Genomic DNA, 25,188 nt, shown 5'->3' on the forward strand with positions numbered 1-25,188 from the left:
CGTCTGCTAATGCAGGGGACCGGGATTCGAGCCCTGGTCTGGGAAGATCCCACATACCGTGGAGCAACTAAGCCCATGTGCCACAACTACTGAGCCTGTGTGCTGTAACTACTGAAGCCCGCATGCCTAAAGCCTGTGCTCTGCAACAAGAGAAGCCACCACAGTGAGAAGTCCACGCACCGCAACGAGGAGTAACCCCTGCTCGCCGCAACTAGAGAAAGCCCGCATGCAGCAACGAAGACCCAATGCAACCAAAAATAAATTAAAAATAATAATAATAAAAAAATGGGGAGGAGGGGAGAAAGGCATGTCTAAAAGTAAGGCAAAAGTTAAGTAAATTATGATATATCCAAATTGTGGGATATTATGTAGTCATATAACTAATGTTCATGAAAAAGTGTTTAAGGATGTGAGGAAATTATATTACTCTAAGTGAAAAAAAAAAAATCAAAATGCTAGTTATCCACTTCTTGACACAATACTCACAGACTCTTTCTGGGTAAAATCATGAGTAATTTTTTTTTTCTCCTTCCCATACATTTCTGCGATTTCCATATTGAACATTAATAATTAAAAGGAAAAAAATGAACTTTAATGCAATTTTTCTGCTTCCCCAGCTGAAGACAATGAAACAGATGACTTTCAAATAGGGCAAAAATTATGTAGTAACTTATGCTATTATTTACCAATTAAAAGCACGAATGTTTTGTAGCACTAATACACCTCTACACTAATCACATCTTCTTCCTTTTAAGGCTAACTTGGCCAAGCAGGAGGGCCGTTTAGCAGTTGCCAACGCTGAACTGGGGAAGGCCCAGGCACTGTTGGATGAGAAACAAGCTGAGCTGGATAAAGTGCAAGCCAAATTTGATGCTGCAGTGAATGAGAAAATGGTGAGATTAAATACACAGAAATTACTAATATGACGTACTGAAATGTTACACAAGTATGTGTTGTGTTTAGAAATCAGGCACATGTTTGCACTGAAAAAATATTTACCTGAATGCCCTCACTCACTGGCTATGTCTACTTATTTTGGATCTTCAACACTCCACATTCTTTTTTCTGTTTTTAGTAATTATTTTCTATAAGAAGAAGCTGTGATATCATACCTAAGAGTATTGACTTTGGAGTCAGAAAACTAGGTTTGATATCCAGTTCAGTCACTGATGAATTGTGCAGTTGGGGGTGATTGACTACCTTTATCTGTTAAATACAGATAAAGCTACAACCTCATGGTATAGGTTGTAAGCAGTGGTGGTCTGGTAAACGTTCAACAATCAGCTTGTCGGGGCGGAGGCTAGGGGGAGAAGAAAGCCTTGATTTGCAGTGTTTGCTGATTTCTGTGGTCTAGGTACCCCCTGCCACTGTCCATTTTAAGCCGTCAATGTGACAAGACGACGCAGGTATGGGAAAAGATGCAGCATGCCATTATATACTATTTCCACCATGCAGATTCAATGAACTTAACCTCAAGAGTATAGATAATATGAAAATGTAGTAAATAACTAGGAATTGATGAATTTTGATTATTTATTACCTTTAACATAAGTTTATGTAATTTAGTTGTGAGCTATGTAATTTAATTTAATACTGTAATTTAATTTTTAATAATGGCTGTGTTTAATACCAGCTCACAAATTTTCTGAAAAATGTGACAACTGACTCTTTTGAGCTGATGCAAGCTGGCTTCAGCATACTATTGTCGTGTAGGATTTTTCTGGGGAAAAAAATCCTTTGTAAACTGCAAAGGACTCAGAATTATTATTAAATCCAAGAAAAAGGTATATTTATTGTTTTGAGAATATTTAATAGAAATACTGTTTAAGTTATGTGATTTGGAGTCTCTCTTACAAAATGGCTCTTCTTGAAATTTCATAAGGTAAAATAACTATATTATGAATTAATTACAAGAATTTAATATGTAAAATTTTACTGACACTATATTTTTAGACTATATTTATTTTACAAATTAAGAAATTCCTCCATGTATTTTTATGTGTGAATATAATGGATGTTTGATTAAGCAATTTAAGAAGCTCTTTGAGACATTCTCCCTTTATGAATGTAGGATTTGCTTAATGATGCTGACATGTGCCGAAAAAAGATGCAGGCAGCTTCCACCCTCATCGATGGATTGAGTGGAGAAAAAGTCCGATGGACTCAGCAAAGCAAAGAGTTCAAAGCTCAGATTAATAGGTATAAATTTTGGTCTTTGATATAATTGCTTTCCTTCTTAGTCATCACCCCAAAGGCCACCTCTTTGTGGCATGGGGGAACATAAAGTCTCATTCCTTGAAGTGCTTTTCTCCTCTGTTTCCATATCCCCATCTCAGAATCCCATCATCTAAGAAAGTGCTTAGAGCTTGAGTCCCACACTCTCAGTAAAATGGAGAAGGACGAAAACTTGGTGAAATATTTTTAACCTCAATTTTGGTTCAACAATGTGGGCTTTCGGTGTGAGAATGCTTCTAATATTGTCTGGATTTGCCAGAACAATCTAGTTACTGGTTCCAGTTCTATACTGTTCACCTCAAGGATTTTGAAAGTGTGGATCAACAGTTTGTTCTAAATGGAAAGGTATCTTGGGCTGGTGTCTTCTGAAGACTGAAAGAGAGGGAATGAGAGGGGAGTAGGAGAATGGCAAAAAAAAAAAAAAAAAAAAAAGAGGATGAAGAAGAAGTAGTGGTTAAATCAAGATTGAATCTGAACAAGACCAGGGTATGGGATGGGAAAAGGATGCTTTCCTCATCTGGAAGTCAAGCTTCAGGACCTGTAGGCTTCAGAAAGGAGCCTTCTTTCTTGCTCCCTGACTTACTCCGAATGAGGCCACCCCTACCCTGTTTTGCGCCTTTAGGCTCCTTTTTGCATGGTCTCTCCATGTCTGGCTGCCAAGTGTTAAGCTGGGAGCAAAGAAGGACTTCACCTAGTAACAAAACTGCCTGGTGGGCTTTCAAACTCCTTACTGGGAGAACTTAAAATGTGTTAGTGATTCACTTTGTTTTTTCTTAACAGACTTGTAGGTGATATTCTGCTGTGCACTGGATTCCTTTCCTATCTTGGTCCTTTCAATCAGATATTTAGGAACTATTTGCTTAAAGATCAATGGGAGGCAGAGTTGAAAGCACGGAAGATTCCTTTCACTGAAAATCTGAATCTTATTTCAATGTTGGTGGATCCTCCAACAGTAAGTGTTACTTTCCTTACAGCATTATTTGAATTTCATTTTATTTCCTACTCACTAAGAAAGTAAGGTACACCTAATTTTTTCTTTTTGCATTTAATTGAAAAGATTGTTTTGAAAATGCTAAAGTGTTACAAAAATTTTTTTTCTTTGTGATACAAAAGTTCCTTTGCATTTTAAGAAATCTTGCTTTCAAATTAATACCAATTGCACTGCTATGAGTGAAAAGATCATTTGTGAGTTATAGGCTTGCTAATACTGAGCTCTTCTAATAACCCTCCATTAGTTACACCAGCCCTATTAAATCACATTTTCTTACAAACATTCTAGGAAAATGTAGGTGTTAGCTGGCCGTAAGTACTGGTATTAACTTTCTTTTGGTCATTAACCATCTTTTTATAATGTCCAACAGTATAATACAATAGCATGATCTGCCATCACTGAGTAATAGCATGCACTGCTGTACTAACCTTCCTTGCTGGGAATTTGATGCTATTGTCAATTTTTAGTATACCTGTTGGAGCTCCTGTGGTATGAAATGCTTTCCAGGCAATCTGTATTCATGAGCTGCTTTTTGATTTGTAAATATGTTCCCCAGTTGCAGTTTCCCTAGGAAAGCCAAACTATTAATTTCAAGTTACCGCTATTTAAAAGTCAAAAAAATAATCTTTTTCAATTCAAACAGTGTTCATCTGGTCCTTACAGGGAAGAGTAATGTATTGGAGACGCACTGGGCACAGGTGAGGTGAAGTGGGCCAGGATATTCTTTGTCGATCGTGGCCTTTGGTGGAGCTGGGATAATTTAACGAAGGTGGAGGCTGGTTGGCTCATTGGATCTTGGATGATTTTGTTGACCACGTGGAGCCAGTCTGGCAATTCCGTCTTGATTTTGAAAGGAAATATTAAGAAAAGCATCATTAATGAGTTCCTACCAATATAATATTTCACCTCCCCTAATTTCTCTGCCTCCAGCTATGCAATGTCCCTTCCCCCATGTAAGCAGCACCAGAGGGCAGGAAGGGGAAGTTTCAGAGACTTAACCCTTAGGGCTTACCTACTCTGAGGTCTCAGAATATTCATTATCTCCGCCACCTCCAGCCCATCTGGATCCCACCACCCGCCCAGTCTCACCATATTTCAAGTCCCTGCTGTTCTCTGAATGTTCAGCAACCATGCTTCAGAATCCCCAAATCAGGTTTAATATGCAATCAATTTACAATATTTCCTCATAAGTATGAAAACACAATATAAAGGACTAAACCTAGTCTTGGGTTACTAGAGAAAGGATTTATTAGATGATAAATCTGTTTGTTTTAATTTGATGTTGTTTGGTTCACATTTACGAGTTTGGTTTATTTCTAGGTACTTGTTGCATAGTCTCAATGGGAAAAATATGTCCAAATATTAAATTCTTTTATATCGTGGCACTGTTAATCACTAACGAAAGCCTTCCTGTGTTCCTTTGAATGGCCACATCCATTTCCTGCTATTCAGATTGGTGAGTGGGGGCTGCAGGGATTACCAGGAGATGACCTCTCCATTCAGAACGGCATCATTGTGACAAAGGCCACCAGATACCCACTCCTCATAGACCCACAAACTCAAGGCAAAACTTGGATTAAATCAAAGGAAAAAGAAAATGACTTGCAGGTATGTACCATTTGGTGCATGGGAAAGTAATCTTGAAATCATGGTGTTTTCCCACAATTTCAGTTGAACCTGTCAGTCATAAAGTGGTCATCTCTATGATGATAACTGTTTGCTACTTTACACCCTTGAGTTTTGTAACAGTGATTTGGGACAAATGCTCTGACTATTTTCTCTTTTGTGCTCTCTCTTGATCTCACCCTCCTTCTCTCTGTCCATTTCTCTGGCTCAATTGCTTTTGCCAATGTTGGATGTGGCCTTTATTCTGGGCCTTGAGTTTGGGCTTATAAGAAAATGACAAAAATAAGACTTGTGATTCCTCAGTTTAAGGCCATTTGCTCCAACCTAGCTCAGGCACTTGGTAATACCACATAGCATGCTAGAGTCCATTATTGGAGTTGGATTCTACCAAGGTGTTAATCCTAAGGTAGAGGTAGACAAGGGCAGGATTCCAACATTCCTGGCTCCTTTGGAGATCTTGTTACATTGATGTTTCAATTCAGTATTACAATATGGACTATTCATTGTTTCCTCGACACTGTTCCCAGTTCCAAGCCTTCTGGATGCATAGTTTTGCTTGTACTATGTCTGCTAACCAGAATGTCTTCTCCACCCAACTGCCCACTTTACTTACATCCCAGATAAAAATCTTAAACATTATTCAAAGTCCACATCCAATGCTACTTTTACCCAAACTTGCCTGAGTCCCCAGCTTAATATAGCCTGTCCTGACTCCTCACGCCTCTTGTATTTCTGTTATGGACTAGGAGCCTGCCTTAAATTATTGTTCTTTGCACGTTTGTCTTTTATCTCTAATGTACCATAAACTTTTTGCTAGCAAGGCTTATGGTTTTACATCATCTTTATATTTTCTGCACAGCTCTTTATATAGGGTAGTAATTCTGATATTTATTGAATTAAATGAATTAATCAAAGTGTGTCATCATTACAGCAAAACAAACAAACAAACCCAGAAAAATCATGTGGTCATCTTGATAAATGCAGACGAAGCAGTTGGTAAAACTTAACAGCTATTCATGATAAAACTTCCAGCAAACTAAGATTAGGAGAGACCTTCCTTAATCAGATAGAGTATTTACAAAAAGCCTACAAGAAACACCATATTTAATGGTGAAATATTGAAAGATTTCCTTCTAAGATCAGGGCTTTGCAGGCACGTGGACACTGTCTAGCACTCTGGATCACCTCAAGATACTCCCACCTCATTAAGACTCCACTCTATGTTTAATTAGAAAACCCAGAAAAATCCTGGGAAGTGAGCATAAGTGGAAGGGAAGAGTTAAGGGAAATGGGGTTGATGAGAATGCAGTTCCTGAGGAGCTATATACACAGAAGTGCATGAGTGGCGTGTACTGGAGCACTCCTGCTCCTGAACTTAGCTCCCTGGATCCAGCTCAGCTATAACTTGTCCCTTGCTCCCTTCCTCACTCCTCTTGTCTCCCTTGGCTGTTGATCTCCCTGCTCATCTTATTCTTATTTTTCCTGATTGTGTCTTTATCTCTCCATTTCGGCATTAAACTCATTGATAGCCTTCAGTCATGTCCTTCCTGATGCAACCCTGTCCCAAGAAGCTTCTTGAGGAAGTAACAGAAATATGCCAGAGACACTTCCTTATTTTAAAAACCATCAACTGCTAGGATGTAAGCAAATTGAACTGCATCCTTTTTACTCAGAAAACATTATTTTTCTGAATATGTGGATAAGCACATGCACAAACACAAATAAAAGAAAACAAAATGAAACAAAACTATTATTTCTGTGCTTGGGAAGGAAGGCAAAATGAAAAATGAAACACTTTATAAATGAAAAACAAAACATATTTTATATATCCAGGGCTGCATCAAGGCCATCTTCAATGCCATCTCCAGCACCTACAGTTCTGACCTCTGGAAAGAGAATGTATTCACTTAATTCCCCTATAAAGAATTCACTGACTACTTTGTAAAGCCCGAATGCCGGAGTATCCGTGCAGGAGATACAGGCTCTTGTCATGGCTACCACAAGCATTCCTCCATGAGAAAAATCAAATGAATTAAACCTGAAATTATGACTCTAAGATATTATTTCAAGTTTATAAAAGATATTGAAGGTGGTTAAAGGTAATCTTTAATAAACTGACAATTTGAAAATTATTTTTTTACTTGGTATATTAGTCAGGGTTTTCCAGAGAAACAGAACTGAAAGGATATCTAGGTATAGATATATAGAAAGAGTTTTATTATGAGGGATTGGCTTATGGGATTATGGAGGCTGAGAAGTCCTAGATCTGCTATCTACAAGCTAGAGCCCCAGGAAGGCCAGTGGTGTCGTTCCAGTGCAAACCCTAGAAGGCCTGAGAACCATGGGAGTCAATGGTGTAAGCCTCAGTCCGGGTATGAAGTCCCAAGGGCAGGAGAAGATGGATGTCCCAGCCTAAGCAGAGAGCAAATTGGCCCTTCCTCCACCTTTTTGTTCTATTCAGGCCCTTAATGGGTTGGATGATGCCCACCTACATGGATGAGGGCCATCTTCTTTTCTTAGTCTACCGACTCAAATGCTAATCTCTTCCAGAAACAACCTCACAAACACACCTTGAAAAGATGTTTGCCAGCTATTTGGGCATCCCTTAGCCCAGTCAAGTTGACACATAAAATTAACCATCACACTTGGGAAGGACATCACAAAAATAGAGTTTGCATCTTGGGGAATAGAGTAGGACAATTACGTTTAGTCTTCCTGGGACCTTGTTTCATCTTGTTTAAGTAAACTAGTTAAAGCTCTTTGTTTAGATTCATTTACCTTATCAACTCATAGTAAGGTCTTTCACAGCACATCATTTATACAAATAAAGCTATCCATCTGGGGGAAAAAATTCCTTCGTGTGCAGGATATTTTGTTTTAGTTATTTCCTTTTTAACCAAAACAGGACAAAGATAGACTTATTTAATTTTTCAATACCACACCTTTCTTCGTTGCAAGTGGGAGATAATATTTTTTAATTTCACTCTCCTAATCACCTGCTGTCCCAGTGGATCTTCCTTGCGTCTTAGGATCAGCACTCACAGTAGCATAAAGGCAATAGTTGAATTCAGAGGATAGCGTATAAGAAGGTAGAGAGATGAGGACTGAACCTTTGGGAATCCTCACACTTAGGCAGGGGGAGGGATCACTGGAGAAGTAAAGAGTTCAAAGCCAATTGGCTAATGCAAGGATCAACCAGCCCAGTGTGTCTATTTTAACTAATAACAAACATTGATCCAAAATTGGGGGACCCCACCAGGCATTCAGAATTCTAATTTTTTTTAATGTAAAAATATAAAAAGTGAATGTATAAGTCTTTCAGGTTGATTTTATGCAAAGTATCATATTCTTATGTTATGTCACTCTTAGAGACAGAATACATGGATGGACCCTTAGTTTGACTCAGTGTATCATTTTTGACATTTCCATGCTTATTTTTTAATCACTTATTCATCTCATAGGTGTCCTGAGAAGATAAGTGAATATCACAAAAATGCAAGTTAGTTTGCTTTCTCTGAATGATTGTAGCTATGTAAGTTTAAAGGATTAATCCTTGATCACTTCTCTTCCATCTGCTGGAACAGAGCTCTGACCTTCCATCTAAGGAATGCCACTTGATTCTCCTCTTTTGATCTGAGGGACCCCCATTACACACCCAGGGTTTCCACAAAGTCATGACCCATCAAGTTTTGAAAATTAATTTTTGTTTGTTCCTTTTATTTTTATAAGTAAGGCTTCCTATACAGTCCTTAGAATTCTTAGTCACTTATCCAACATATCTCTGGTTTCCACTCAGGAACAGGCACATTCTTTGTAACATTTATATAGCAATGAACTCTTTATTTGTAGGTAACTTCTCTGAACCATAAGTATTTCCGCACGCATTTGGAGGACAGTCTTTCCTTGGGCCGACCCCTTCTCATTGAGGACATTCGTGAAGAGCTGGATCCAGCCCTGGATAATGTATTAGAAAAGAATTTCATTAAATCAGGCACCACTTTCAAGGTGAGCTTCGAAAAAAGGAAAAAAAAAGAAAAAAAAAAGAAAAGGAAAAGAAGAAAAGAACAATGGTGACATCTACTTATCTTTTTGAGCATAGCAGTGAAGACAATTTCCTTCAGGTGGTACTATTTGACACGCTGGAAAAAATTATTTCCAAACTCATATTCAGTGTTCCTTTTTTAAAAAATAGTATATAAAAAATACAAGGGGAGAACAATATCTTGGTAACAATAGCCATTTATCCAAAACTAACGTATTAAGGAAAGGCATCTTGTCATAATAATAATATATTAGTGTTACACACAAAATATGTACATTTTAGCAGCTCTGAGAAAGTTGGTTTTCAAGCCATGTATACATCTATACAATAAAGCCTGTGTTTCCTCACTGGATAAAATGGCATTTTTAGTTAAGTCTATGGACAATGATTTTATTTCTCTCTTTATTAACTTTCAATCCAAACTCACAGACTTTGCTGGAAGCAGTGGAATACGGTTCCCGATCATTGGTGATAACATGAATTGTTTTCAATACAAGTGTTTCTTTTTTAATTGGTTTCATTCTTTACTTTTAGGCTTCTGTGGTTTTATTGAATGACAGCATTTCTGACTGAGATTTTTTGCTTTGGACAACTTAATTTCATGAATATCAGTGAATAAGAATGCCAATTTTCTCATTAAACAAAGACAGATTTATTCAGAAAAATTTTCTTCATAATTCTTTTATATGCCATATTTAATATGCCAAAAGAGGTTGTAGTATGTCCATTCCTGAAGGCCTTTTAAAAGACCCAGATTCTTATCTGCAATGTGAAGGTCATGATGCCTAAGAATTAGTGCCTTAGCAATGTGGTTTTCAATCACATGAAGGATTAAGATTAATTAAAAATTTAAGTCATTTTAAAATGTTATAATTTCCACCTGAGTTTTAGGTAGCAAACCCAGTTGTTTTTAACACACTGAAAATTGTGGTGTTTAAAATAAGTGTTATCTTTCTGGGAAAAAAAAGTTGGCATATTTTTCCTCTGAAAATTTCATTAACCCTTTCTCTTGTCAAATATGCTTCAGATATGACTGTGAAATGCAAAAAGAAATAACACTTCTTACAAACACAACAAATTTCCATAGCAGGAAACAATTTCCTCAGGTGGGAAAAAACAGTCAAATATGAGGCATGTCTGAGTTTTCCTTTATTCAGCATTTGTTTTGGACAAATTTTTCATTTAATTTGCTTGGTGTCATGGCTAAAAACATTTTCAGGCAGGACCACAAGTCTAAATTATTCTAAAGGAATAGGCTTTATTATTTAAGATCACTGATTAAAATTTTACAACTGAGTTTTGTAATTCATTCGTTTCACGGCACTGACTTTTGATAAACTCTCTCCTAAATTGAACCCAAATTTCTTGTCTTGGCCTTTAAGCTGTTTGTAATTTAATATTTGAATTGATGTAGGTGAAAGTCGGAGATAAGGAATGTGATATCATGGATACATTTAAACTTTATATTACAACAAAGTTACCAAACCCTGCCTTTACCCCTGAGATCAATGCTAAAACGTCAGTCATTGATTTTACTGTTACCATGAAAGGACTTGAGAACCAGTTACTAAGGAGGGTAATTCTAACAGAGAAACAGGTAATAATTTCTCAAGGTAAAGAACTTCTACTTATAATAAATTATAATAAACGTTTTAAATGTATTGGGAAATTGTTGAGTATATGGAAAAGAAAAAATTGAGCAAATCATAGTTACCTTTGTTAGCATAAGTATTTGTTTTGTAGTCTCAAGTCCTGTTGAGAAATCATCTAACTCACCTCTCCTCCAACACCAAAAGCACACGTGCACACACGCACCACTCTTTCTACTTCTGACTTTAAAGCTTTGGGTATGTTGATTTTCATATCTATCGCCCTATGGATGAATAGTCTTGGATACACCTGGAAAATTCAATAAAATAATGATCCTGGAAAAGAAGAACTTGCTCTGAATGAGTATTGTTACCACTATAGTAGTTTCAACTACTACACTGCAATAGTAATTGATAACACCACAATCTAATAATCTAATGATCTAGAGAGCCATACTTTTATCTTAATTAAATGAAACTTGCACTGAAGCAGAGAAATTAAGTATAATTGAGGGTTCTGATAAAACAAAGAAAAAGTTAAGGCTGGAAGATTTTAAGAGACTGATAGATTAAACTAAGTTTTAAGATAAAGCTCAGAAAACATTAAATGTTATGTATAAAATATAATTTTATATATTTGCATTGTATAAAATATATTTCCATAAAATCTGAGAAAGTTTATATTTGCTAAAATATAATTAACGTTAGTATTAAGGTTTCAAGGAAAAGGAAAGGTTAGAAATAATAAGACCAGAGATGCATAAAATGGGAGGGTGAGAGAAAGAATGGCAGAAGAAGACTTAAGGAAAGGAAGAAAGGAAGTGATATGAACAGAAGGCTACAAATACAGAGGAAGATTCAAAAAGGAAAAGAGAAATGATACTGACACCAAAGAAACAGAGGGCTCAGTAAAAAGAGAAGTAAAATGCTACCTGGTTAATAAGAAATGGCTAACTTGGGGCAGGCCCTTGAAAGGCGGCCAGTCTGGTGGAGTAAAAGGAGCTCAGTTCCAGCTTCCACTCTCATTAGCTGTTTTTTTTTTCTTTTAATATTTATGTATTTATTTATTTATCTCGGCTGCACCAGGTCTTAGTTGCGGGCATGCAGGATCTTCGTTGCAGCACACGGGATCTTTAGTTGCGGCATGCAGACTTCTTAGTTGTGGCATGCATGCGGGACCTAGTTCCCTGACCAGGGATCGAACCTGGGCCCCCTGCATTGGGAGCATGGAGTCTTACCCACTGGACCACCAGGGAAGTCCCCTCTCATTAGCTGTTTGATCTTAGTTTCCAAGAAACTGCCCAGGGCTTATGCAATCTAGAAAGGGAATCGTCTCACTTTCACAGTCTGGCAGAGAGCATGGACCCCTCAGTTCACTGCCTCGATCACCTCTTAGGGCCACGTGGTGTCAACTGTTGAAAATTAGTCCTTCCTTCTTGGTCTACCTGGTGCTGTTGTCTGTTCTGAGATGGTGCCTCATTGGTCCAGATCCCCCATGCAGGCTACACTAACTTCTGTAAAGCAGCCCACACCACCATCTAAGGTACACTCCACGTCCCCAGAACGCCCCATGCCCACTCTTCTAGGCCTTAGCTTCCTCTTCAAGAGATGCGCTAGGATGCTAACACCAGCCTTGCTGGAAAAAACAAAGTGCACACTTAATCTGCAGGAGAACATCCTGACTGTGATGCTTAACCCTCCTAACAATCCTGCTCTTACACCCCCATTTTACAGATGAACAAATGGAGACCAAGGAGAATAAGGTCTTAACCCGTAAGAGCACGTAGACTTTCCACACTGCCAAGCCTCATAGTTAAGCTATACAGGTCATGCTGTAAAACTCACAAGTTGTCCACTGTACCGTGATGCTTGTTTTTCCATATCACACTGAAAAGGACACTAACATGATTTCATTTTGTCCACATATTTCTATACTGCCACTGTTAGGATGACTGCTTTAATGAAGACAATTCATTAGCTATTCTCTGCAAATACAGCCATGATCTTCGTCACCACCCCATCAAATACCGCAAGCCACTAGTACAATGGCAGTATACTAGTCTTGGAGTTGGGGGACAAGGATATTAGGCTCATCCCTGCTAGTAACTAGCTGTGTGTATTGTATTGCCATGTTATTTGGAGTTAATATTTCTGGGTCCTCAGTTTCCCCAGATGTAAAATAAAGTTGTTGAACTAAATTCAGTACACTTCAGTTTAACGAATATTTATTAGGTTGAGTCGCTTCTCTGCAAAGCGTCAAGATAAGTGCTGTCAAGAATACAAAAATGAATAGGGGATAAACACCAAGGTCCTACTGTATAGCACAGAGAACTATATTCAATACCCTATGATAAACCATAATGGAAAAGAATATAAAAAAAGAATATATATATATATACGTATATATATATATACATATACATATATATATATATATATATCTGAATCACTTTGCTGTACAGCAGTAATTAACACAACATTGTAAATCAACTATACTTCAATTTTTAAAAGTGAATAGAACAAGTTCCTGCCCTCTAGATGCACAGAATCTAGTTGGAGGGATACAGCCGACACATAGATTGTGATGCAAGCCATAGTAGATGTACAGAGGAATGCCGTGCTGTGGGTTTTAACTGACAAACTGGTTTAGGAAGACTTTCTGAAAGTGGTGGCATTTCTGTAGCAGTTTTTCAAGAAACTTTCTCAAATAAGTAGTTTAAAAACACATTTTTAATGCAATTCTAAGTACAGTGTGTGATTCTGTATAAGATCAAAAAAGAATGCTACAGGGCTTCCCTGGTGGTTCAGTGGTTGAGAATCCGCCTGCCAGTGCAGGGGACACGGGTTCGAGCCCTGGTCCGGGAAGATACCACATGCTGCGGAGCAACTAAGTCCATGCGCCACAACTATTGAGCCTGTGCTTTAGAGCCCGTGAGCCACAACTACTGAGCCCAAGTGCCACAACTACTGAAGCCCACGCACCTATAACCTGTGCTCTGCAACAAGAGAAGACACCACAATGAGAGGCCCGCGCACCGCAACGAAGAATAGCCCCCACTCGCCGCAACTAGAGAAAGCCTGCGTGCAGCAATGAAGACCCAATGCAGCCAAAAATAAATAAAAATTTTTTTAAAAAGTAATATTAAAAAAAATGCTATAAAGAATGCTTTTGAGACAATTAAATTTACTCTATATTTAGCAAGAGTATTATATCCATGTTAAATATTCTGAATTTGAAAATTGCACTATGGTTGTATAAGAGAATGTCCTGTTGCCTAGGAGATGTGTTAAAGTTTTTACAGATAAAGTATCATGACACATGCAAACAGTTCAGCAATAATAATAACAGTAATGATAAAAAATATTATATAGAAATAGTGATAAAGCAAAATGTTATTTGAGGAATCTAGGTGAAGGGTATATGAGAGTTCATTGTACCAGTCTTGTAACTTTTCTGAAAGTTTGAAATTTTTTTAAAGTATAATTTTAAGACTATATTATTTATGTAGGAAAGAATATACCTTCCAGACATCCAATTTAGCCCCTCTGGTAGAATATGCAAAAAAATGGAAAATGGATTTGTATTGGCAGCTGGCTATGTCAAAGCAGGTACCTGGTGTTCCTATAGTCAGGTCCCAGCTCAGGAGCTCCATTTGGCTTGAGTAGCCTCTTGGTTACTTGGTATTAATGCTTCTTTGTTTCTATCCCTTCTGACTGCAAATGAAGTTAGCATTTCTCACTGAGGCGGTATGTGGGAACAGGGCCAAGAGAATGGGACACTCTTAACTTAAAAAAACTTAAAGCTAGGAAGAGAGCTGAGCAAAATTATTTTAGCAGGTTTATCTCATGCATGCCAGTGTAAGTGCTATGGAAACTTAATGCTAGCGGCATAATCTTTAAAAAACTGTCCAGAGAAACAAAAATACAAATAGGTAGATTTGACTAACGATAGTGTCATTTGAATGGCACTTTGGTTTAAACTTTTAAAAATGAATAATAAACACTAGTAGTTTGCATTTGCCATAATAACTGGTAATTACAGTTCTGATTTTTTTTTTTAATAACAGGAGTTAGAGTCTGAGAGGGTTAAACTTTTGGAGGATGTGACTTTTAATAAGCGGAAGATGAAAGAACTTGAAGATAACCTTCTCTACAAATTAAGTGCTACAAAAGGTATTGTGTTATTAAGAAATAATCACATAATGGATTGTGAATAAGAATTTCTTGTACCCTCTTTTCAATGCTCTCATGATTACAGATGTTAGGAAACATTGAGTTATCCACGCTAAAACAAGCGAGGCAATTTCCATCTAGACATTACAGAGGGACTGCAGAGAATCTGATATCTGAATTAGCAACCGGCGTCTGGGCATTTGATAATAACACAGTTTTCTTGATATAATTGCTCTCTCCTGAGAAAAATAAGGACTCCCAGTAGAACTAGGTAACTCACAATAGGCTAATTTACTTGCCGAAAGGAAACAAATGTGCTCAATCTATTTTGTGTTTTTTAGATTGACTCTTTCATTTGGAGTTGAAATGCAATTGCCACAGTGGGTTATGATGTGTGTAATGTTGTCAGAGACATTTGAGCAGCCCAGGCTCAGTCACTCTGGACTTGACCTCCCACTTAGAAGTCAGGGATAGGTTCTCCTCTGGGCAGTCAGATCATCGTACCACCCCCTGGGATATATTGTTCTGTAGTAGGCAAATTACAGCAACCTAAATTCTACCATTCATTAGCAATCTAATGATGAATACTTCCCAAAAGCACTTTAACCCTTGGATTTAAAAACAAAAAAAAACAAAAAAACTTAGCCTTCCAGAAGTACATTAAGTGTTACTCTCACAGCAGTCTCGAGCACTTTAAGGTGACCTCATGGAAAAGGCCTTTTATCTGCCTTCATTGCACTGCTTGTGCTGACGAAGTTGTCTGTCTCTTGGTCCATGACATCTCCCAGCCATTTGATGCCTCTGGGCATTGCAAATATTACCAAGGAGGACTGACTGAGGATCCAGCCAAGAGTGTGAGGTTAGTCACAATTTGGACTTCCCTAGCAGACCTAGCGTGCCCATCAGAGCAACTAACTCAGCACCTTCCAGAAGCACCCACCTGCTTCTAGGTAGGCCAGAGCACCGCTCTCTGCAGGTATCGTGAGCGTTATCTCAGCACCTCCAGAGCACCTTTCTGTGTCCTAAAATTGAGATATTTTTATTTTTATGTTTATCGTCATAGACATGTTATGTCTGTTAAAAACAATAATGAAGAGTAAAACTAAAACTAAAATCAGGATTTTTCTTCCTGGTTAGACCCTTCCACTATCTCCTAACTCGTTAGAGACATAGAGGGACCAGAGTTCTCAATGTCAAGGACTGTTGAACTAAAGCAGGAGTAGAGAAAGTACGACTCACCTGCAAGCTGGTGTGTAACTCACACTGTGAGACAAGTGGGAAGGAAAAGCCCGTGATACTGTGAGGGGAACCATCAAGATGATAATGGAGGTGAAAGCCACGTCATAGGAACAGCTGAAACCACTGGGACTGGAGGGAGATGTGAATTTTCTTCAGACATTTGGAGACCAGATTTGTGGGCTGCCTTGAGAATTGCCTTTTGCAGATTTTCAGGCAGAGTGGGGGACAAACCCTAGGCAGGAATGTTTAGAACGGATTCAGGCGTCGGATGCCTGGTTAGACTGGAAGCCTTTCATTGTCTTAAGATTCTGCCCTTCCATCCTGTGGGCTTTGAAGAAGTCAAGTTGAAAATTAACGCGGTGATTTCAGAAGTGATGCATCTCGTTTCCGCAGCTTTCCCGTCTAGTGTTCCACAGATTTCCTGTTTGGTTTTTAGGTTCCTTGGTAGATGACGAATCTCTCATCGGTGTCCTCCACACCACCAAGCAGACAGCAGCTGAAGTAAGTGAAAAACTACACGTGGCCGCGGAAACAGAGATCAAGATTAACACGGCCCAGGAGGAGTTCCGGCCCGCGGCCACCCGAGGCAGCATCCTCTACTTTCTCATCACAGAGATGAGCATGGTCAACATCATGTACCAGACCTCGCTGGCCCAGTTCTTGAAGTTATTTGACCAGTCCATGGCCAGGTGGGGCCTCACTACCTTGCCCCCCAAATTTTGTGTGTATTCCTACCTACTCTCTTAGAAATGGATTTTTACCTCTTTGATTTTTGAAACATATTGCAGGTCTGAGAAGTCTCCACTGCCTCAAAAGAGAATTACAAATATTATTGAGTATCTGACTTATGAAGTTTTTACATATTCTGTCAGAGGCTTGTACGAGAACCACAAGTTCCTCTTTGTACTCCTCATGACCTTAAAAATCGATCTTCAGAGAGGAACAGTGAAGCACAGAGAGTTTCAGGCTCTCATTAAAGGTGAAGGGTTTGGGATATGGATGTGCTATGTAAAGGAGATTGCTTTAGGAATGCTCTTTGATGTCCTGTAGACCCATTCTTGTAATACCCGGAGGAATTAAGTTCTAATGGAAGTGAAGTTCTTTATGTATACCTCTTCCCCCACGTCCCCCCCCCACCCATGCCGATTTCCATTCATTTTACTCTGGTTACTCAAGATGATTGATTTCAGGTCTGTGTTAACTCTGCAGTTTTTAGTTACTTAATTAAGTTTGAGCATTGTTGCTTATGATTAGGAGACCCAAATGCCAAAGGGGAGAATAGTGAGCTTTCTACTGCAAGAGATCAATTCCTTAAGCAAGGGGTTATAATGATGTTTAAGACTGTAACAAAAAGCACACTTGTATTTTATATTTGAAGAGGACCCTGCTCATTGCTTATCTCCATGTTAAAAGTATAATTAAGGAGACAAAAGAGTGGTATTTTCACTCAATTCAGTTAAACAAGTATTTATTGAGCATATACTATGCAAACCTGCCATACTGGTGTTTGGGATACAAGGAAAAACCAGACATTGCTTTAAAAGAAATAAAGTCTCATAATTCAAATAAAGATAATTGAAAAAAACCCCTGCAAAATAAGGCAGAATAACCTGTGTTATAAGAGAGCTAAAAACAAAGTGTTATATCTAAAAGGAGGGAGAGATTACATGTGGTTGGTGAGATCAAGAGAAGCTCCTTGGAAAATATGCCTTTGCAGGTTAAGCCATGAATTTTTCAGGTTATTTGATACCTGGGGAAAATGGTCCAATCTTTTTCTTATTTTTTTTTTATCTTTATAAGTAGTTTAATAAATCATTTTCTGGCAGCCCTTCTCCCCCAAAAGAAGAAAGTGACATTTGAAATGGACCATGGATGATAGGTAGAAATGAAGAAAACTTCCATGCTAAGACAGAACAGCATGGAAAAAGAAATGAGTGGAGTATGTACATTGGTGAGCCTTGGTTCCTAGAGGAAAGATTTCTTGATCTGATAAGAAATAAGGAGTTGTGTAAGGTAGTGATGTGATCCTTTTATTGTTCTTTAGGAAGGTTACTCTGAGACATGTGTAGATTAGAGAAAAGTGGTTTAAGGGAGTCTGTTATAAGCTTCCCAACCACAGGAAATGCATTCCCATCCTAGGGTGAAGACAATGGGAATATAAAGGAAGACACAAATATGAGAGATCATGAAAGTAAAATGACAAAGGACTGGGTGTAAGAGCCAAGAGAGGGTCAGAAATGAGTCTAAGATTTCTGCTCTGTGCAAAGATTTCTGGTCTGGATGGTTGAAAGAAGAGCTACTTTGAGAAATGTCAGAGTGGGGGCATAATGAATGTGATTTTGGGACCTAGTTTTAGTCAGGATAGGCCAGGTTTTGTGGCCATAAAAACAATCCTCAAATTTCAACACAACAAAAGTATACTTCTCCTTTACTCTCTATCTGACATGCTTGTCATGGTCGCCCAGGAATCCAAATTGCTTCCATAATTACTATGGAAGAGGGACAGGATGTGGCAAATTGTGTGCTGGCTCTTAAAGGTTACCCCACAAGTGACACACGTCACGCTCATATTTCATTAGCCCAAGTAAGATGCATGGCCACATGTAAATTCAAAGAGAGCAGGGAAGTGCCCCAGAGCCACATCCAACATGGAAGCTGCATCACAGCTTCGGTGGAGGGTAGTGGATAGATGGATAAGCCTAAGGTTTGGCAGGCGGGAGTGTGGACGTGGAAATGCGGAGAGGGCTGGTGCACAGCGAGGGTCTGGGGCTCAAACCAAGAAGTTGCAGGACAGGGGGACTTTATAACTAGCGACAAAGTACCAGCCTCTGTGGACTGCAGCCTAATGCCCCCATAGGTCAGACAGGATTTGTCGTGGCTCAGAGGATCCCAGCCTGTGACTGGGACAAGTGAAGCCTAGGGGGCAGCATGTAGATCTGAGGCATCCTCCCCATCAAGACACAAACCCACCCCACCTCACCTCTCCCTACCCAGCACACCCAGCCAAGCCAGAGCTATTCCTTGAAAGAGACTGGATTCTTGGAAAGTCTTTAAATCCGAGGAGACCGAGAAACGCAGCAACACAGTGGGGAGGGAATTTGTGAGGAGGATTTGATTTGTCACAGAAAAATAAAGAAGGCTGCACATCTCAGCTGTGGTTAGAGCACATCTGTGACCCCATTTCATGAAACTGGAGAGTCAGGGAGAACCGGATTGTATAGGATCAGGAGAGTCAGTGAGGGGAGTTTGGATTTATTTGAGTTGGCGATAGGAAGCCATCGAATGTTTTATGAGCAGGGGAGTAGCATGAGCAATGCGTTAGAAGATTAATTTGGGATTTTATGATGGGTGGATTATCAGTACAGTCAGCACAGCACAGTAAAAGAGTTCAAAAAAAAATCAAAACTGGTTTATTGTACAGTTTGTATTAGTTTTGAACTTGCTTACAGTTTGACCAAATTATTTTTTAAAAGATGGTAGGACTTTGTTTTTAATGTTTTTTAACAAAGTTAACAAATATGGCCCTTAGATCATTGATATTTTTTTATCATTTTGAACTCAGTACTTAAGGGGGAAAGAAGAAAGACTTATTTGTCATAGCAGAAATGTTTGATTTCCCTTTGTATTAATTCCTACTAGTTTTCTGCAATATTTGGAAGGTGCCTTTGACTTTTCTTCTTCAACCGAGAATGTCAGAACACTTTGAGAAATGAAATAGATACCAGGGGCAATCCTGCACTGTAGAGTAATTGATATACCTGTTTCCGCTGCCTGGTTATTTTAGAAAGATATCATCTTTCTTTTGTTGTAAACCATGGACAGAAAGACACATTAGAGGGTCTTCTCTTGCCTTCCAGGCTGGATTGGACCCGAGCCTTCCAGAACAGAGAGTTAATGTCAAAATAACAGCTAATGATTACATAGCTCTTACTCTGGACCATGACTGTTGTTGGCTTTCTACATACATTCATTTATTTAATCTTCACAGCAATCCATCTGATGGATTCTATTATTACACTCATTTGGCAGAAGAGAGAACTGAGAGAAACTGAGTTTTTGTCCAAGTTTATGCAGCTAGCAAGTGGCAGAGCCAGGATATTTGGGGGAATAGGATGGGCTGTGATGGTTCTGGGTTAGTTTAGGTGCATGGTATGTTGGAAACACTGATGTAGCTTAAATATCTTCTCCTGATGTCTTTGAGGTATATGTTTACATGAAATCACTGTGAGGGGGAAACAACCAAGAAGAAAAGGTATGCGTCTACCTCCATGTTAGAGGAGAGAATCCCTTAAATCTGCAGGTGACTTTCTCTAGGGCTTGCTTCTCCTATAGTAAACTCAGTGTTAGCAGAAATGGTGCTAGAATAAGGTCTCCTCTTTCACCTGGTCGCTGCGGGGGGTGGGGGCGTGTGGGAGGAAGGTTTACAGGTTCTAAAGTTGTTGTGGCACTCAGAGCCCCTGACTCCACGGTGGAGCAAAGGGATTTACACGAAAGGAGTACTTCAGCTCATTCACCTTCTCAGGAAGATGCTGGAGGGGAGAACAGAGACCTGTAGTCCCCTCCACCCGCCACCTCCCCTGTTTTTGTCCCCGGGTTGATAAGTGAAGTGGAGGGATTTGATGAGTTCTTCAGGAGGGTTATAGAATTTAAAAGTTCAAGAACCACTGTTTGGCATACATCTGAATTAAACAACAGAGCTGGAATTATTATGATAAAACATTGCTAAAGACATGCAATAGAGGAATTTTGAAAGTGCAGATATAATCACACATCTTGGTGGAGATTGTCACACTGAATGTGCTCATTTGACATGCGATTTGCTTCAAAATACAATCCAGTGCTATCACTCACATTCTCCACTCGACTCGGTGAGAGCAGGAGCCCTGTTGGGTTTCCTCTGCTTTATCCCCAGTGCCTGGAATATGCCGGATACATAGAGGTGGCTCAGTGAATGTTTGTTGAATAAATGAATGAATAAATGATTTGAACATTAATTACCCCCTTAAAAACCTTAAAAACCCACAGATGTATTATACTCCTCTCTTCCTCTTTCCCTCCATCCCTTCATCTATCCATTTATCCATCTTTTTGACCTGATAAAAAATAGTATTGAATATCAAACTTCTGGAGGAGTGATGACTAAGAAATGACTTTTAAAATCACACATGAAAAGATCAACCGATTCATTGATATCAAAATTATAAATTTCAGATAGTTAAAAAACAATAAAAAGGCAAACATCTGCTACCACCTGAGAAAAATTCTTTGCAGGGAAAAATGACAGGGAGTTGCTATCTGTATAAGATGGTATAAATCACTAACACTTGAAGGAACTGTACCAAAAAAAGGTAACCACATTTCTATAACGTGATTATTTTCCAATTTTCCCATTTTTGTGTGTGATATGGTTATCTCATTTTTTATTATTTGGAAAATAAATTTCTTAAAAATAGAGCACAAGCTGACCTGATTCCCACTGACACCTTTCCCCAGGGGGAGCAGCTCTAGATCTGAAAGCCTGCCCTCCCAAACCGTTTCGCTGGATCCTTGATATGACCTGGCTGAATCTTGTGGAACTGAGTAAACTCCCACAATTTGCAGAAATTATGAACCAGGTAATAAAGGGTTGGAAAAAAGTACAGATCAGTAAACCCAAACACACCTGGGCCATTTAAACTGGGGCCTCCTGGTGACAAACCCTTCACCCAGAGGAGTCAACACACTTGTGTAGCTTTAAGGCGCTGTGGCTCTCCTGGGGGGTTGGGGGCGGTGGACAGAAGGATAGCCCAAGGAACCTTTTCACAGGTGCAGGCAACTGCCTTTACTTCTGTGTGGTGGGCATGGATCATTTATAACCTGCTTGAGTTGCTGTCAGAATCAGAACCCTTTTATTCTGGGTGGGTGGACCCTTTTATTGTAGACTCGATGTTTTCACTGCCTATGATTAAGTAATTTGTGCAAATTTGAATTTGAGGCAAGTGAAGAGGTTGAGGTCCTTTTTAAAAAAATCAGTCATTTCAATGGTGAAAGTATTTATAAAATGGTGACATTATAATCGTGAAAATGGTGAAACAGACCCCGATTTACCCGTTTTTCTTATCTGAAAATGTAAATTGGTTGTTGTGGATTAGTTGTTGATTCAGCTCTCACCGGAAAACAATTATGCAACTCAGAATAAAGACAGTTGTTTATTACTGAGGTCTGTTGGTTACAACTGTGTGTCACCAATGGAGAGCCTGCAGTTTCCCAGTGTCAAATGCTGATAATCATCTTTTTTTGCGGTTGCTGGTGATGGACAAAGTGAGTGATTGGTAGCCTTACCCCTAGGCTGAGGATGGCAGAAGCCTCACACTGTTACCATGTGATTCCCTCCCCTCCACAGGCATCCTATTCCCCCACCCAAGAGTACACTAGGTGTGTCTGTTTAGGGGTACTTCTGGAACATATTGTATTCTTTACCCATTCACCATGGTTGGGTCAGAGTCAACTGGATAAAGTCCCTGGACTATATCTGTGGTGGACAGTAAGCTTTGTTTTTTACTACAGCCACAGTTGAGTCTTCCAAGCCCAAACAAATACTTTGAAAAAAAAAAGTGGTCTGGGTCTGGTCCGAGACTGGGTAAAGGCAGCCTTCAAGTACCACTGGAAAAAATCACCCCTCTGCTGATGGGTTATATTAATATAAGAATATACAGTATCATTTGCCTCGGTCAGTTAGATTTTAAGTACCCTTGGTGTAGAATCTGGTGGCTACTACTGCTTACTATGGGTAGGTACTTTGCAACAATAATAACTGTGCAAGGGAAGTATTATTGACACAATTTATAGATGAGATAACTGAGATTCAAAGAGGTTAAGCACTTGCCCAAGGCCACATAGCCCATAAATGGTAAAGCTGTAATTTGACCCCATGCTCATGACACCATGAGTTATTTCTGTCCAACTTCTTTTACACCATTGGATGGGCCAGAAGGGAAGAGGAAGAGTTGTTCTCCGGAAACTTGCAGAAGTTTGCCATCAGGGGGATCTGCCATCAGATGGCCAAGAGTTTGGCCTGTCTGTGGGAGGAAGGGAGGAAACAGGAGATCAATCTCCCAGCTGAGTGGGTGTCAGAAATTGAAACAAAAATAGCCTCAAACAGCAGCTGCTCTGCCTTGGCATCCCAGGCCAAACTGTTTAACACCTGGAGGTGGTTTTGCTAGCAGCGAGGGCCAGGAATGGGAAATGCAGGAGCAAGGGGCTGGGAGTTATCCCATCACAGATGCAGCTCGCCCTGAAAGCTTTATATGGTAGAGTCAAAATTAGCAGATGGAAGGCCAGTAGGTTGAGAATATGCACCCTGTTTCTTCTTGGAACTCCTTCTCTTTAGCAGCCAGTGTGGAGGAGACCTGCAGGGGGCGCTCTGGGTAGCAGAGCACAGGTACCAGTGCAGTAGGGTGGGGCTGCAGCAGCACCCAGGCCCTCCAAGCCCTCTGCCAGGCAGATTCTTTTGGCAGCAGCCAACTAGGGAGAGCCGCTGCAATCTTCAGAGAAAGATGGCAGCTGTGAAACATTTCAGAAATTCTCCTCCATCTTTTAGTGTCCCAGGGACAAAGTTGGAGCAACTGATTTACAGAGCAATTGTTTTGTTATTAACTTGCACCCTGTCTGTATCCTAGATGATGAATTGCTTGTATGGTGTGGACTTTGGGTGGTTATTTAACCTCTCTGTGCCTCAGTAAAAAGTGGGGATAAGAGGAGTAAAAGTACAGTCCCTGGGTCTGGCACATAGTATCTGCTATATAAATATTTGCTATTAGTGCTTGCCGTGGCTTTTAAAACATGCTTCAGACACTGTCTAAATAATCCAGCCTGATTGTTGCTGAGGAGCTGCGTCAGGCTCACCGATCTATAGTTTCTGTAATTGGTTTTGACATCACTCGGACTTCAGGGAGCATCCTTTAATACCTCTGAAAACCTGTGGTTCTCTCCATGCTTCTGAAAGAACAGGTGCTTGAGACCAGCTGTTGGAGAGACTTCATCCATTCTTAGGTTTAAGGTCTCAAGGTGGGGGGATGACTAGGAAAATAAAAGTTTTGATTTTGTCATCTATCACTAGTTTAAGTCGAGGTCCACATGTAGAGGTTTGGGTATCAAAGTGGTCTATGTCAGTGGTTCTCATCCAAGGGCAACCTGGTGCCACACCCCAGAGTGCATCGACAATTCTGGAGACTTTTTTTATTGCCACACATCAGGGGCAGAGGTGCTCCTGGTGACTAGTGGATAGAGCCAGGGATGCTGCTAAACAACGTAAAATGCACAGGACAGCCTCTCTCAACACTAAATTAATCTGGCCCTAAATGCCCATAGTGCGGAGGTTGAGAAACCCTGGTCTATGTTTCTTCCTGCCCGGTCGTTTAGTGTAATTGATACATAGTCCTAATTTTAGCAAATAACGTAGAAGAGCAATGGAAAAACTGAAAGGGAATCATAATATCCAATCTATCTGAGTCACTGGTTCTGAAGAAAAATGTAAACAGTGTGGTTATGTTTAAAAAATTAGCTGCCTATAAAGAATGACCTTCTCAGGTTATTCAATTTTAATTGCATATATTCCTGGGGCTTGCTAATCAGCTTATTTATTTTAGATATCTCGTAATGAGAAGGGATGGAAAATCTGGTTTGATAAAGATGCTCCAGAGGAGGAAATCATCCCTGATGGATATAATGACTCACTAGATACCTGCCACAAGCTTTTACTTATCAGGTGAGAATAGGTATTATCAGACCTAGAGCATCACTTTATAGTGTCAAATTACAGATCCCACCTCAGTGAGCTTACTTCACTATGTCCCAGTAGTTACTGTAATAGATGTATGTGCTTCCAAACTGAAGTTTGGGATGGCAAATAAAATGGTGAAAGGTATATTTTGATAACGTGTTAATGATAGTGCTTTTAGCAAAACACGTATGAAAAATATGTTCTTACTATTCACTTTGGTCATCATTTACCATTGAGTGAATCATTTATTGTTGAATTTACTTCTGTAAAAGAATAGATCTCACAGAGTTACAAGGCAATTAGATTTTAAGCTAAAACCAAGAATATTGTGCTATTGAAACATATAAATGCTGTTTTGGCTATTAAAATGGAAGCAAAAGTTTGAAAGTGATGTTGAGGAAGAATATTGTTCCTTTTCTTTCTCACTTTTCATGTTTTCTCAACATGCAGTAGCTCAAAGAAGGCTTCTATATTGGAAGATGTGTGTGTGTGTGTGTGTGTGTGTGTGTGTGTGTGTGGCGGGGTGTGTGTG

At 39.4% G+C, this 25,188-nt stretch overlaps 1 protein-coding gene across 1 annotated transcript in view; it reads left to right on the top strand.

Moving 5' to 3' along the window:
- The window catches only part of DNAH8 (dynein axonemal heavy chain 8), a 329,846-nt gene that overhangs the window by 206,528 nt on the left and 98,130 nt on the right, over positions 1-25,188 (top strand). The window contains exons 71-81 of the mRNA XM_082347906.1: positions 756-893; positions 2,072-2,199; positions 3,016-3,187; positions 4,679-4,834; positions 8,702-8,857; positions 10,309-10,491; positions 14,551-14,656; positions 16,332-16,584; positions 16,684-16,874; positions 21,389-21,510; positions 24,523-24,641. Coding sequence (XP_082204032.1) covers positions 756-893; positions 2,072-2,199; positions 3,016-3,187; positions 4,679-4,834; positions 8,702-8,857; positions 10,309-10,491; positions 14,551-14,656; positions 16,332-16,584; positions 16,684-16,874; positions 21,389-21,510; positions 24,523-24,641 — 1,724 coding nt within the window. The remainder of the gene's footprint in view (positions 1-755; positions 894-2,071; positions 2,200-3,015; positions 3,188-4,678; positions 4,835-8,701; positions 8,858-10,308; positions 10,492-14,550; positions 14,657-16,331; positions 16,585-16,683; positions 16,875-21,388; positions 21,511-24,522; positions 24,642-25,188) is intronic.

The sequence above is a fragment of the Balaenoptera borealis genome (assembly GCF_965194805.1).
Source record: "Balaenoptera borealis genome assembly, chromosome: 12".
NCBI classification, from domain to species: domain Eukaryota; kingdom Metazoa; phylum Chordata; class Mammalia; order Artiodactyla; family Balaenopteridae; genus Balaenoptera; species Balaenoptera borealis.